The sequence below is a fragment of the Macrotis lagotis genome, chromosome 2 (genome assembly GCF_037893015.1).
Source record: "Macrotis lagotis isolate mMagLag1 chromosome 2, bilby.v1.9.chrom.fasta, whole genome shotgun sequence".
Classification (NCBI taxonomy): domain Eukaryota; kingdom Metazoa; phylum Chordata; class Mammalia; order Peramelemorphia; family Peramelidae; genus Macrotis; species Macrotis lagotis.
In genome coordinates, this window is record NC_133659.1 from 73,101,637 (window position 1) to 73,117,247 (window position 15,611).

At 36.1% G+C, this 15,611-nt stretch overlaps 1 protein-coding gene across 8 annotated transcripts in view; it reads left to right on the forward strand.

Annotated features, from left to right (window-relative positions):
• The window catches only part of RALGPS2 (Ral GEF with PH domain and SH3 binding motif 2), a 227,747-nt gene that overhangs the window by 127,645 nt on the left and 84,491 nt on the right, over positions 1 to 15,611 (forward strand). For 7 of the 8 annotated variants that reach the window (XR_012475605.1, XM_074222124.1, XM_074222125.1 and 4 more), the window contains 4 exons: positions 1,602 to 1,685; positions 4,497 to 4,586; positions 8,941 to 9,033; positions 12,598 to 12,724. Coding sequence is in view for 7 of the 8 variants with exons in the window: in XM_074222124.1 (XP_074078225.1) it covers positions 1,602 to 1,685; positions 4,497 to 4,586; positions 8,941 to 9,033; positions 12,598 to 12,724 (394 nt within the window). In the remaining variant the exon portion in view is untranslated. The remainder of the gene's footprint in view (positions 1 to 1,601; positions 1,686 to 4,496; positions 4,587 to 8,940; positions 9,034 to 12,597; positions 12,725 to 15,611) is intronic. The other variant, XM_074222128.1, reaches the window with a different exon arrangement.

Sequence of the window (15,611 nt, forward strand, 5' to 3'; positions counted from 1 at the left end):
GGGATGGGCAGGGGACCGCTTGGAAAGGCTCTCTGAGAAGGTGGGGTTTGAACTGTATCTTGGAATGAAGCTAAGAAGCTGTGGTGAGGAGGGGGGACATTGCAGACATTCCCTTCTAGCAGTGCAAGGTAGAGATTGCATGTTAGAGGAGCAGCATGTAGACTAGCACTAGAGGGTAAAGAGGTGAATGAAGTAGAAGAATATGGAAAAAGGACTAGGTATAGGGAGGCTGAGGCTGGTGCATTAGTTGAATTGCAGGAGGAACTATGCTGATCCAGTACTAATATGGTGAGCTTCTGGAAGAGGAGGGGCACAAGAAGCCACAAACTAACTGGCCAGTGTCCAGAATGGACAGAAAGCTTCCATGCTGGCCAGTGTTGGGATTGAGGTTGTGATTGGTACTTCTCATTTGACCAAGGTAGAGATATCAGAGATATCCCCAGCTTTCCTCCATGTATCTATCCTCTTTGAGAAGATACATGCTCAGTGAAAGCAACTTGCCCCTCTGTTGTTACTAGATATAGAAATTGCTGTCCAGTACCAGATCAGGAAATCACCAGCTTTTCTCCCTCTATGCCTATTACTGAGTAATAGCCTCTATTGCTTTTTTTTTTTTTTTTTTTTGGCAAGGCAAATGTAAGTGGCTTGCCCAAGGCCACACAGCTAAGTAATTATTAAGTGTCTGAGACTGGATTTGAACCCAGGTACTCCTGACTCCAGGGCCGGTGCTTTATCCACTGCGCCACCTAGCCACCCCCTTCTTACTACTCTTTAACAATTATTTGGAGAACTGGTACCATCTTCCTCCTTAGAATAATATGTCTCCATCTTAAGGAAGAAAACCTCATTGTTTTTAAGCTTTAAGTATACAGCTGTACTTTGTCCTCCACTTCTCTGTGAAATCATCCTCTTTTCCAAAGCTTTGATGAGGATTATTTCCCTATCTGTGTCTTAGACACACCCCCACATCACTGCCCCTCCCCCAACAAAATCTAGCTTCTATTTTCTTTAAGAAAACTTTATTTTATCTAATCACCTGAAGTACAGAGACTGGATACCATGAGTATCTTCATTTTGTCCGGGAGGCAGATGAGCCTATACTTGGAATGCAACAGTCATTTTGTTGTGGGAAAAATAAAATGATCACACACTTGATGCTAGAAGGCACATTTACACACACACACACACACACACACACACACACACAATGCATGCACAGCTCTAAAATTCCTAAGTGAATAGGTAAGCTGCTGGAAGACCCATGTGTGAGAAACAAAAAAACATTTTAAAAAATGAGCCTCCTCTGGTAATTTTGAAACAGAAAGTATAAAAAGACAAAAATAGAAGATATAAATATGATATAATATCTAGTAAATTAGAAAATTAAATATCTCTGGATTTATTGATTCTGTCATGAGGATACAGAATTAAATACATTATTTTAATTATTCATTTTAAATTGTGGTTGAGGGAGGACTAAAGTTATATTAATGTATATAAATATATATGCATATATGTGTTGTAACCCTTTAACTCATTATTTTAACAAGGAAACATATCTATTTAATTCATATTACATTTAATTGTCATTAATTTTTCAGGAGCTTTCAAGTTGTGGATGGAATAAAAAAGAGAAGTACAGTTCTGCACCAAATGCAGTTGCCTTCACAAGAAGATTTAATCATGTAAGTATTTCTTAAAATGATGATATTCTTTTCAGAAATGTAATTCTTTAAGTGAAACTGTTCGTGTGTTTGTTCAGCTTTCCCTTAAGTAAATATTGTTAAAGTGATGTCTTATTTTTACAGAATATGCTAGTCTAACAGCTTCTCATTCAAAGGGATCTTCTAGAAAAATGAAATTCATGATCAGTTATAGACTTTAAAATCTTATAAAAGACAAAAATGTCTTGTTTCTGTTTTCTACTTTAATTATAATTAAAAAGTTTCAATATTATATAAATCCCAAGAATATTAAAATCTTTCATTCACTTTAATGTATAAATATTAGAATTGGCTGAGACATTATTCAGCCAACTTGAACTAGAACTTGTTTCTACTACATTTAATTTTATCTCCCATTTAAAATCTCTAAGAAGGAACCTAGAACCTCATTTCACTCAGATTCTGGCCTGCTAGTCCAAGTGACGCCAGACCAGGCCTCCCAGCCTAGAAACGGACATAGTTCTTCATAGTGTAGTGATTGGCCATCACCAATTTCTAGTAAAATGGAAGACTGCCAGATTTTTCTATTCCAGTTGGTGAACTTTACTTTTAAATAAGTTGTTTTTCTTTTCCAGGTGGTTAATTTTATTATTTGATTAGTTACATTCTTTTCAATTTGGTCATTTTCACTTTTACTTTTATCTTTTTTTTCATAATTCTCCTGCATGGTTCTCATTTCTTTTCTCCATTTTTCTTTATCTCTTTTTTTGGTTTTTAAAATTCTTTTTGAGCTCTTCCAAGAGATCTTTTTGAATTTGAGGCTAATTCATGAACTCCTTTGAAGCTTCACATACAGGCATTTTGTCACTGCTTTTCTTTCTTCTGGGATGGCAAGTCCCTTTCAGAATAGTAGTTAAATTAGAGTAGCTGAAGATACAGTAGGAAGCTAGATGGTACAGTAGAGAAACCCCTGAATCTGGAGTTAATAAGAACTGAGTTTAAATCCACCCTCACTCCTTTACTAGCTGTACAACCATGGGCAAGACACTTTAACCTCTCTTTGCTTCAATTTCTTGTAAAATAAGATAATAATATTTACTTCCCAGAGTTATTGTGAGGATTAAATGAGGTGTAATATAGCATCTTGATTTGAATATAAGAAAAATCAAAGAGAGCAAGGTAAAGTTAATTTATATGTGGTAGTTGTAACTATCTTCCAGAGTTCTTGGGATTAAGAAAAAGGACATCTCAGAGGATGTTGTAGTTGTACAGATGAATACATATGCAAAAAATGTTCATTTAAGGTATTAAAAGGTGTCTTTTAGCAATAAAGAAGTAGAAGATGCATTACAAATTGAGTGGAAAAATGTTGGAAGAAAGGACTATGCAAATTTTCAAACCAACTCCTGTTTTGAGATACAGGGAAGAGCAAAATTTCCAACATTGTCCCAAGGATCCCGAGATAATAGTGATTCTTTGATAAAGGTGTTGATTAAAAACTTTATCAGATTTGTTGATGACAAAATAAAATGAGAGGGACAGACAACAAATTGGATAACAATAAATATGGAAAAAACCTCCCAGGAGGCTAATGCATTAGGTGATTTTTTTTTTTTTTTACAAATAATTCACAGGCAGGAATTTTTTTTAAGGTTATGTTTTTGGTTTTTTTGTCTTTTTGAAAGGCAATGGGGTTAAGTGGCTTGCCCAAGGCCACACAGCTAGGTAATTACTAAGTGTCTGAGGTCAGATTTGAACTCAGGGCCAGTGCTCTATCCACTGTGCCACCTAGCTGTCCCTAGGTGAAATATTTTTTAAAATTTAATGATATTTAAAGTAAAATCATGTAGTTGAACTCAAAAAAAAATCTACATTTGAGATTCTCTACTAACTCATATTTATACTTTGTGGGTGATAGCTTTTATATACATTATCTTATATATCTTAATAGTAGATAAGGCAGTGATCTGGAGTCAAGAAGGTCTGAGTTCAAATCCAGTCTCAGACATTTAATAGTTGTAGAACTCTGAGCAAATCACTTAATTGCTGCCTCTCTCAATTTCATCTATAAAATCAGAATAATATAGAAGCTTCCTCCTAGGAATTATGAGAATAAAATGAAGGAATAGTTATAAGGCATTTGGCAAAAGGAGTCCTATATGAATTGCTAGCTGCTGCTACTACTACTACTACTATTATTATTATTATTATTATTATTATTATTATTATATTACTATTACTACTGCTGCTATCCTTCTAACAAGGAAGACCATGTGGTGTTGGTTATGAAATCAGAGGACCTATTTTCAATTTTAGATTCTTTGTAATCTTGGGAAAATCACTTAACCTACTGGCACTTTAGTTTCTTTTTTTTTTTTTTTTGTAAAAAGAATGGGCTGGCCTGAATAGCCTCTGAGATCCCTCTTATCCCTGAATCTGTGATCCCAATTTTGTAAACTATGACTTGAAGTAGGTAAAGTAGAAAGTATTCAAACCCAGACCTTCTAACTCCAAACAGGTATAGGGCTTTTCCTATTAGGTCATACCATTATTTTTTTTTTTTAGGTTTGTTTTTTTTTTTTTTTTTTTTTTTGCAAGGCAAACGGGGTTAAGTGGCTTGCCCAAGGCCACACAGCTAGGTCATTATTAAGTGTCTGAGACTGGATTTGAACCCAGGTACTCCTGACTCCAAGGCCGGTGCTTTATCCACTACGCCACCTAGCCGCCCCTAGGTCATACCATTATTTAGGGAGTAGATTAATCTTTGGGATTTCATTTTACACGAGTTGAACAAAGAACCTTTTCCTTCAGTTGTCCTCCTTTTTGTTTTAGGTAAGCTTTTGGGTAGTTCGAGAGATCCTTCATGCACAGACATTAAAAATCAGAGCAGAAGTTTTGAGTCATTATATTAAAACCGCAAAGGTAAGAAATCTTTTTCTTTTCTTTGGAGCTTCCTTGAAGGTTTCCTTGTTTGGGGGATAAATCTTTATTTTTAATTGATATTTTATTTTTCCAGTTACATGTTATGAAAGTTTTCTCACATGCTTCCACATGCATATGCACATTTTTAAGTTACATAATTTCCTTCCACCCTCCCTTCCTACCCCCCTCCCATCAGTAACAGTCAGGTGAATATTATACATACACATTTGTATTTAATATGTTTACAAATGAGTTACTTTTGTTATGAAGAATTAGGATTAAGGGAAAAGAAAGGAAATCGTGAGCTAGAGAAGTTTTTAAAAAGTGATTGGAGTGTTCATTCAGATTCTGAAGGATTTTTTCTTTTGTTTTTCTTCCTCTGGATGGGAATAGCATTGTCCATAACCAGTCTCCTATGGTTGTCCTAAACTGCTGAGAGGAGCTGTATCCATCAAGGTTGATCATTTGAACTGAATCTTAAAAGTTTTTCTAAAGAAGCATTTCCTCTTTTTTTTGTTTAGTGATGAGGCTTTTGATGTTGGTAAGAGTTATAAATCCATTGATCTCGATAAGAGCCCCGAACTTGGAGCCTTACTTCACTTGTTTGGCTATCAGTTTCCTTATCTGAAAAAGGAGGAGGTAGGACCATGTGATTTCTAAGGTCTCTTCTGAAAGCTCTACTGTAATTTTAGGGGAGTTTCCTTTGCAAATTCATTTTAATACATGTTTCCTAAATTAGATTCTTTGACTTCTTTTTTTTCCTAACCCATCTAACATTTTACAGTTGTTATGTTTATTCTGGTGTATAGTTTTTTCCTAATCATTTATTCAATCATTTCCATTAACTCTCTATTACTTCCAGAACTAAATATAAAGTTATTTGATGTTTTTAACAGCTGACTTAGCACCTAAATATGTGGACCAAATGAAGTGAGGAGAATGACTTTGAAATTGTCAGTCTGGGTGTAAGATAGTGCTCTTCTTTTACCACAATAAGGACCCTAAACTTTTCTTTGACACAAAAATCCATATTTTTTTAAAAAAACAAGTTATGTCCCACGAATTCCATAAGGTTGCAAGTTACATAGAACCACAATCTTCAGAGAATCAAAGTTGTGGGTGACTGAGAGGGCAGTCATCATGTTATGGATGGAATATAAGACTGAAATATATCAATTCAAATAGACTTTAAAAATGATATAAAGAATAACTTTCAGGAAACATATGACTAGAAATGAATGTCAATAGTGTGTGAGGCAGAATAGATGGCAAGCACAAATGATGCGCTGACATTCATTGAAAGTAATAACAACCTAAAAAATATATATATATATATAAAAAGAAAGTAATAACAGTTGGTGTTTATATGGTTACTTTGAGGTTTTGAAAGTACCTTTCATACATGCTCATTTTTTTCTCCCTCCCAATAATTCTTTAATGAGAGTGCTACAAATGATAAAACCTAGGCTTAGAGATTTGTCCAGGCATTCAGAGCTTAGTGAGTATCTGAAGCGATATTTGAACCCAGGTCTTTCTGACGCAAGGTTTAGCAGTCTTTTGCTATAGCAAGTTGTCCCTCAATTAGAGAGATCCAGAATTAAGCCTCTAGCACATGAGATTCAACTATTGCTTTAGAGAGGATCTTGGTAAAAATCACTTAAAATAATAAGATATCTACACCTCAGAACTAAGATTGATTCCTCTGAAATGCATATCAGTTTACCACTATCTTACAGATCAGAATTTGTCTCTGAAACAGGTTCTGAACTGTGAAGTAAATGTGAACATTACAAAAACAGAAGAAAATCTTTGTTATAACTCCTTCAAAATACATATTTATAAAACTTTCACATATATTTCATTTTGCTCTGTTTAATTATGTTTAACCATTAAGAAAACTATATTCCTTTAGAGGCATAACCCTTTATAAATTTGAATTTCTGACAGGATTCATCAAGTAGAGGAGGTTGGTGGCACAGTAGAGAGTCCTGGGCTTGAAGTCAATAAGACCTGAGTTCAGATTTGATCTTAGATAGTTGTGTGACCCTGGAAAAGTCACTTCATTTTTCTCTGCTTCAGTTTCTTTAATTGTAAAATGGGGATACTAATAGCACCTACCCCCTCAGGATTGTTAAGAGTATTCAATAGGATATCTGTAAAGTTCTTGGCAGAGTGCTTGTAGATGATAGGCCCTTAATAGATGCTGATTTTAGAATTAGAGAGTTAGCTGGGAAGGAACAGTAGAATGTGTGCTTTTCAAAGGAGTCTTTGAGAAATGCCTAGAGAGGTAACCTTCATTTTTGAGGAAGACTACAACATCAGGGAGATGATGCTGTAACAAGCAATCCTCCAGAACCATCTAATTCATATCTGGCCACTGGACCCAGAGATCTTGACCTAGAGCCCAAGGGTTTAAAGAAGGCTTTCATTTCCCTCTATGCCATTTCCCTTGAACCTCCAAATAACCTTTCAGATATCTCAAGCTGGATGTCCTGTAGGATCCTCATCATATCATGTCCAAAACTAAAGTTATTATCTTGTCCACTAAACCTTCCCCTTAGTTTCCCTTTTACTACTGATAGTATTGTCATCCTCCAGGTCACCCAACTTTGCAAATGAGGTGACAGTTCTTGAATGCTCATTTTTCTCTAACTCCCTAAATCCAGTATGTTGTCAGTTTGTGTTGATTTTATCTCAGTCACATCTCCCTTGTATGAATGTCCCCATCTCTGGCTGCCACCTTAGTGCAGGCCCTCATCACCTTGGAGCTGTGGAATTGCAGTTGCCTCTTATGTCTATCTATAGGTGCCTTTCCTGAGTCTCTTCCTGTTCTGGGCCACCTCCGCTCAGCTGTGAAAATGAGCTGACCCTGTCACTGGCCTGTTTCAGGATAAAAAAAGGAAGGCATCTCTTTGGTCTTCAAAGCCCTTCCTCATGCTTCCTCCTCCACACTGGCCTCCTTGCTGTTCTTCCATCAGACCAAAGCATATATATACATACATATATACATAGATACATATATACATATATATATATATATATATATATTTTCTAATTGTCCTCTGTCGGGGGTCGGCCCTGACCGCCTGGGTGGATAGGACCTCCCCGGGAGTGAGGTCAGACCAACCCAGAGAAGACACGGCTCCTTAAGGGGAGCAGTGGCTTCGCCTGGTTGGCCTGTGTCCATTGCTCCAATCGGGTGGTAGGTTCTGCCCTCGGGGCGGATTGGGGTGGCAGCCCGGAAATAACTCCCTATATTAACCAGCGCCCTGAGCTATTCGGGGGATCCCTCTGCACCTAATAAAACATATGCCTCCTGAAGAAGTGTCTGCCTGAGTCCCTCCTCGCTGATCCCCGGGGGAGGGAAAACACCAGGGACGCCTGAAGCAGTGCCCACTGAGGAGCTCACTCGGGAGTCCGGGGAAGAAGACCCCGGACAGTCCTCCTCCTCTCTTATCACCCAGCTTCCCTTGCTTCTTCCAAGTCCCAGCTAAAATCCTACCTTCTCTAGGAAGCCTTTCCTTGATACCCCTTAATTCTAATGCTTTTCCTCAGTTGATTGTTTCCAACTTATCCTGTGCATAGCTTTTCTGTACATTGTTGGAATGTCATCTCCCCCACACACACACACACTAGACCTTGGAGTTCTATGGGGGTCTGCAACTGTCTCTGATTTTGTTTTATTACTAGCACTTTGCACAATGCTCAGCCCAGATTTAGTACTTGATGAAGTCAGGTTCTCCTCTCAGTCTTTCTTTATTCTTTGTATGGTCTTTCTCCTCCTGCCCCTCTACATTGAGAAAATAGAAGAAAAGTCATTACATTCTACTGAACACTCATAAAGGGGAAACAATTGAGACTGTAGAGTTTCTAGTTTTAGAGACCCTCCACAGGAAAACAGACCACTGTCCATTTCTTAGGGTTTAAAAATTCACTTGCTTATCTTTTGAGATCTTTTTCAGTTCTCCTGTCCTTATATTGGTTTGATATTTAGAATATTACATTACAAGGTAATTACATGTCACCTAAGAAGTTTTTTAAAATTGAATTTTCATTATGAACCTGTCAGCAAATATTCTAGTTTGCAAAGAACAAAAAGAGGATTTTTAAGTTATTGGTAAATTTAATTTTTGCACTCCTTCAATTTTTAAATATTTTCTATCTAATTCTTTGTTTAGTAACTATTGTTTATAAATTTTATCAGATGACCTTTTTTCACTATGAAAATGGGAGGCGTTTTAATTTTAAATTGCAAAGCTAATAATACTTGTCTAAAGGATTTTTTAAAGTATGTAATTTAAAATGGTCTTATTGATGCCATTTATTTTTCAATTCTATCTTTTTTATTTTTCAGAAATTGTATGAATTAAATAACCTCCATGCACTTATGGCTGTGGTGTCTGGTTTACAAAGTGCCCCCATCTTCAGACTAACTAAAACATGGGCAGTGAGTATATTTTAAAACTATACTTCCTTATTTCAATGATCTGTGATTTAATCATCCTGCTTGCTCCCTCTACTGATCAGTTCTTGGCTTAATAGATGATCTTTGAAAAATTTATTTTCCCTAAACTTTCATCCCCCATCATACCTAATTTGAGATTGAGCTCTGGCCTTCAGCTCTTCAGCCCTTGGAAAAGGATAAATGAGTGACCTCTCCCTGAAATCCTCTCACTTGGCAAGACTTGCTAGAGCTTGGGCCCAACAGACTTAGAGGACCAGGGCCCACTGTCAGCCATGGCCAGCCTTGGATCTCAGGCTTCTGACCCTCGGTGCCCCTCCAAGCACTCCAGGATCCAGCCCTCAACTTCCTTGCTGATCTCAAGCTCAGCAGCACATGGCCGGCCTGCTCACTCCTGCTTCCAGAACTTTATCTCACCTCCTCTTGGCCTCCTCCCAGCCTCACAGTGATGCCCCCTTCTTGGGCAGATACCCTTTCCTGGAGTCTCCCCCTCAAAGACCACCCTCCATCTATCCCATGTGGGTCTGTGGTCCATTTAGGCAAATGTTTCTCTATTGACTTTGCCCAGGGAGGAGCTGGACCTGCCTTCTTACCTATGCCCAGCACTTCCTTGGCACAGGGCCTGCCACACCCAGCTCTCCATGACAGCATGATCATCAAGTGCACTGCTGGTTTGACAAGGAGATAAGGTTTCTCTAAAGCTCCTTGGACATGTGACCATATCTGTGCAGTCAGGCAGAAAGTCTGTGAGCCGTGTCTTCTGTGCACCAGTTATTGGGGGCTAGGCCTGCAAATAGGCTGAATAAAGCAGTCCCTCCTTTGCCCCCCACTTCCCTTTCTGAGACTTTGTTTTGCTTATCTTCCTCACCAGTCCATGGTGAAGATGATTTGGATGAATATAGTCAAAATGTTTTGTTTACTTTAATGTGTTTATAAATGTATCTTATGAAAGAAATACTTTATTAGAGAAAAGATTGTTTAAAGTGACTTTATAGTTACATAAAATAATTGAGTTTTCTTTAAAGCTTTATCTTCTTCTGAAGGAATTTTTCCTAGTGTTAAGTAGAGGTTTTTGACATGATGTCTTCAAATCTGACTTTACTTCTGGAAAATTGGAGCCCAGAGATTGTGCCATGTCCAAGATCATAACTAGTTTGTGAAAGAGCTAGGGCAAGAATCTAAGTTTATTAAATATAGTTTGTGAGTGATATATTGATTGCTTTTGGGAAAATGGTTCCCAGCAGAATTTTGTTGCATGCATGCACATGACTGTTGTTTAACAATATTATGTTTCTTATTAATCTGTAGAAAAATTATCAATCCCTCTACTCCCCACTTCTCATCACATTTTCTTTCCATTGTGTAAGATTTAAAATTTTACTTTTGACAAGGTAGAGGAAAATTTTAAAAGGATCAAAAGAGTGCTTTTGATTAAAATGGACTTTTCCTATAAGCAGTACTTTATTTGTAACTCAGATTTTATTTTCACTAGTAAAAGCATGTCACTTCTTAGATCTACTGATACAAATCAGCTGCTCATAATTTTTTTTAAAATTCACGTACTAAGAATTTAAGTGACTTGCCCATGGTCACACTGACTGTATCAGAAGCAAGATTGAGCTCGGGTCTTCCTGGGTATGAGGCTAAAGTGCTGCCAAGTCATCTGCTACTCCATACTGCCATTGTATGGCAATATTAGAAGAATAATCTTGGAGAGGTGACTTTTAAGTTATCTAGTTCAGTTTCCTTCATTTTACTGATGAGGAAATTAAGGGTTAGAGGTTTTCAAGCTTAGTCTAAGGCACATAGGAAAACCAGATAATTAACTGTATCTTCTGATAGTAGAATGCTGAGTACGAGTACTCTCCAGGACATCACTGTGTATTCTGATTTTTAAGAGCAAAACAAAATAAAAATGCTAGAGGATTGAGTTTCATATGTTCTATACTCATATTGCTGCATTTCATGTAACACAAGAATTACCTCTTATTTCAGATAATTTCAGTCAACAAATATTAAATGCCCACTATGCATGAGGCAGTATTTTCTAAAATTTTAAAGTACTTTACCTCTTGGGTCTTACAAAATTAGATTTCCATTTTATTAGTTGATTTCATGATATTGTTCCTTAATAGTTTATATTTGGAAAATATATATATTGATATTGATAATGGACCTCTAGAGTAAAGGAAGAGGAGAAGGTAGGTTCATATTTCACCTCAAACCTTCCCACTTATGTAAAATGAAGGGGTAGGACTTAATGACCTCAAAGTTTCCTTCCAGATCTGACCTCTTCTATAATTAGCACTGTGTGTCTGTGTGTGTGTGTGTGTGTGTGTGTGTGTGTGTGTGTGTGTGTGTACATAATTTATATATATATATATATATATATATATGCATGCTTCAATTACCATAGAATATAGGTGATCCAGTCTTCCAGCTTTCAGTTCCCTTGAGCTGGAAAACTTGTATCACTCCTGCCTTCCTTGTTCTTCAGGCTCCTCTGAGCAGTGCTGGATAAACAACTCTTTCAAGTTATTTGATTGGGATAAAAAACAGGTAGGGTTCTATTATTGGGCATACTTTTATTTGAGAATATAATTGATTAATTTCTCTCCTTTTATTATATATATAGGTAGGGCCATTTACCTTGAACTCATAACCTAAAGAGGCAGCTATTGATAGAGCACTGGACCCAGAGTCAGAAAGTCCTAAATTCAAATCCAGCTTCAGATACTTATTAGCTGGGTGACTCTTGGCAAGAAACTTAACCTCTGCCTGACAGAAAGATCCACTGGAGAAGGAAATGGCAAACCCCTCCAGAACCTGTGCCAAGAAAACCACATGGGCAGTTGGTCCACAGAATCATTAAATGCCAGGCATGAGTGATTGTTTGAAAAGCAGCAACTTAATGTAAAATTCTCTAGAACAGCAATTCTCAGTCTGGTCTATTTCCAAAGATCTCTCTCTGATGATACCAAGACTTAGGGGACACCACCCCTCCATCAAACTACTTTTATAAAGTACTAAAACACTTTTATCTTTATACTCCCCATCTACTGTTGAGGGATTTTTAATAATTTAGAAGGCTGTAAAGGAATTTTGACACCAAGAAGTTTTGAAAACCACAGCTGTAGACTCTTGTTTTAAACTGTGAGCTTTAGATTCAATTTGCCAGTGTTTCCAAGCAAAAGCTTACAAAAATCAGCTATCTCAGTGAATGGACATCTTAGTAAATCAGTCAGTCAAGAAAAAGCAGGATTATTTATGTTTCAAAAGTTGACTGTTATATAATTCTGTTTTACTTCTTGACCAGTTTCTGAAAAATTTAGGAAAATTGAATCAAAATACTCTGACACCTTAAAAGAATATGACAAGGGAAAAAAATGAGCCTTTGTGTCAAAGATGAGAAACTATTCATTAAATAAGAATTATAGTTTTGTGAATTGAAAATTATTATGTATTCAGTCTAGTTCATACTTAAGTTTAAGCATCAATAAATGTACATTTCCCTATATAAATAACATCTTACGGTTTTTTCTTTTTTAGTTATTGAGTCGAAAAGATAAAACTACTTTTGAAAAATTGGAATATGTTATGAGTAAAGAAGATAATTACAAAAGACTTAGAGACTATATTAGTAGCTTAAAGATGACACCTTGCATTCCATATTTAGGTAAGATGAATCATTTTATTCATATTCTTGCCCCCTTAGTTATGTTCTGACTTCTTCATATTAGAATTCCAAAATCAAAAACTGCTTATAAAAATTATTGGCTAAAAACTTGTTCTTTGGGGAATATATATATGCATGCTTTGCCCAAACCATCTATATGTTTGTGCATTTATATTTATTAACTTGTATCATAGTAAATAGGATTTGAAATTTTATATGGAGTATCTATTTTCATAGTACTACTTTACATTACGTTCTTTATGTTATACTTGTGACAGCATAAAATCTTAGGATTTAAGTAATACTCTTCAAGAATCAAACCTCAGTTCTTAACTTAATCTAGGTGAAAGCATACTTTATCACTCCAATCCTAAGACAGAATGTTGTGTCATAATATTTTAATGATGTTTTTAAAAATGCTTACTTGTACAATATTGTGTTGCATGGCATATTTTGTGTATGTATTTTTGTGTAATTAGATTATCAACAATTGTTTCACAATTTTTGTTTAATTGAATTATTTAGCTGCTACTAATGCTGCTTAGCTATGGGAAGCTCTTAATACTAATTCAAAGAATACCATAGATTGTATATAAAGAATACTATATTGATTTGACTAAAAATGTAATTTTTTTCTTTTTAAATATTTCTTGCCAATTGCCAGTTCTGTAAAGTTATAAAGAACATGTGTTTGTTTTCAAGAAATCTGAATATATGTATATGTTAAACACTCTCCATTGAAGTAAGGATATTCTAAATAGATACTGCCTTTCATTTGTATGCACGCTAAAATTTTCATATAAAATGAAGCACCGAGTGATATTGGACTTGGACTCAGAAAGACCAGAATTAGAACCTGGTCTCAGACACTTGCTACCTATATAACCTTGGACAAGTCAGCTAAACTCAATCTCAGTTTGCACTTCCATAAAATAGAAATAAATAATAGTAGGTATCTCACAGGATTGCTGTGAGAATTGAGACGATGTATGTAAAACCCTTGAAAAGCCTTAAAGTGCTTTATAAAGGTTTGCTCTAAAATTTGTGGCATATTTGTGAAATCATTTAATTTCTCAATTTATAGAGATAAACATAAAATTATACTTGCATTTCTCTTTCCTCTATGTAACTAAGAAATGAAGGCCCCAACTTTCAGATAAGTAGTGCTGTACCAGATGTGGTGCTGGATTTTAGTAATGCCTTTTCTAACAGAAGATATCTAAGGTGTTAGCTGTGGTTAATTAACTAAGCCTTTGTATCATAAATCTTGACATTTCTAAGTGATTAGCTGACAAGATAGGAACTGAATAAAATGCTCTTTTAGAGCATTAGACTGTGTTTAAATTTCTGGGACAAATTCTCAGTTCTGCCATTTTCTTGTGGTATGATGGGGTCAGTTTACATAATCTCTCTAAGATTTAATTTCTTCATCTGAGGGGAATAATATCTATGCCACATTTTTCCATATATAAATGTTGTAATAAAAGAGTTTTATTAAATTTTAGGTGCTTTTTAAATAAGAACTTTATTAGCACTTTTGCAAGGAATAACAGAGATGTCTGCCTTTATTTCCCTTCCATTTAGAGAATATCCTTTCAGCCTTTAGAGATAGTGAAGAAGTGTTTGGCAGTCAAGCATATTCTGTTCAGGACTTCTAAGTAGAGGGAGTTTGTCCACCACCCCACAAGGGCAGGTAGAAGACTATTTCTCCCAGCTTAATGTAGATTGCATTGTTTTTACATAACTAGAGATGGAAAGAGTATGCTTGGTTTATTACTGTTTAGTTCCATGATAGTCACCCATATACTCACATGTTTTATTTAGGCATTTTGCTGTTGGAGAATGTGGGAAGAGAAAGGACCCAGAGGGATGCTCCTAAACTGGAATTACACTAAGAATAAACTAGAGCTAAATAAATACCTTATTTGACCTCAGAGATAGGGATCTTTGATAGAGTTAAACCTATATTACTATCTGCAATAATAACTATGTTGAGAGTTGTCAAAATGCTGGTTGATAGGTTGTGATGGTCTTTGGAACTAACGTGATGATATTGAAAAAGGATAAAAGTTGGAAAGCAGGGACTCTAATACTGACTGCCCCTGAGTAATTTTTTCAATTCATTTTCTATCTCCATTTCTTAATCTATAAAATTATGAATTAGATGAAATTTGAAATGTCTTCCATTTTGAATATTCTGTTAGATAGGAATCTGTCTCTCATCATGGAATGCTGGATTTTTCACTTTTCAAGCAAAAAAAGTTGAAATCTTAGTCCATCAAACATTCAAAAGACTGAATATTTTGAATACTTGTGCCTGCTAATACTAGTACTAATGTTGGTTTTGTTTTTATATTAAAGATGGGGGGGAATCCCTCCCCTTATGCACTCTTACCTCTTTCCCCTCCCCAACCCCTCCAAAAGTCTCTGCACTGAAATACCAGCTGCCCAAGATCGGGGCTGGAAATGCTTTTGAGAGGTAGACAAATAGACTGGTAGGGTAGGTAAGGGCCTTAGAAATCCTGTACTTCAATCCTCATTTACGCCCTCAGCAAATGACTGGGCCACTCCCACAGTGCTGGTGAGCAGTGAAGGCCAGGATAGAAGGTCAGGTCTTTGGCACCATGTTCACTGCCTTCTCCACTACACTGGAATGTCATCTTGAATCTGTTTCCTCTGTTCATAGTGATGCTAAATACATGCTAGGCTGTGATTTTGGGGGTTGGGTTTTTTTTTTTTTATTGAAATAGGTGTAAGTGGTGAAAATCCAAAGAGTCAAGAAAAAGAAGGCTAGATTTTTAGGAAGACCTTTTGCTATATAAGTTTTGCTTAGGACCATAATACAGGAGCATTACTTTGCTGAAATAGGTTATGGAATAGAATCTAT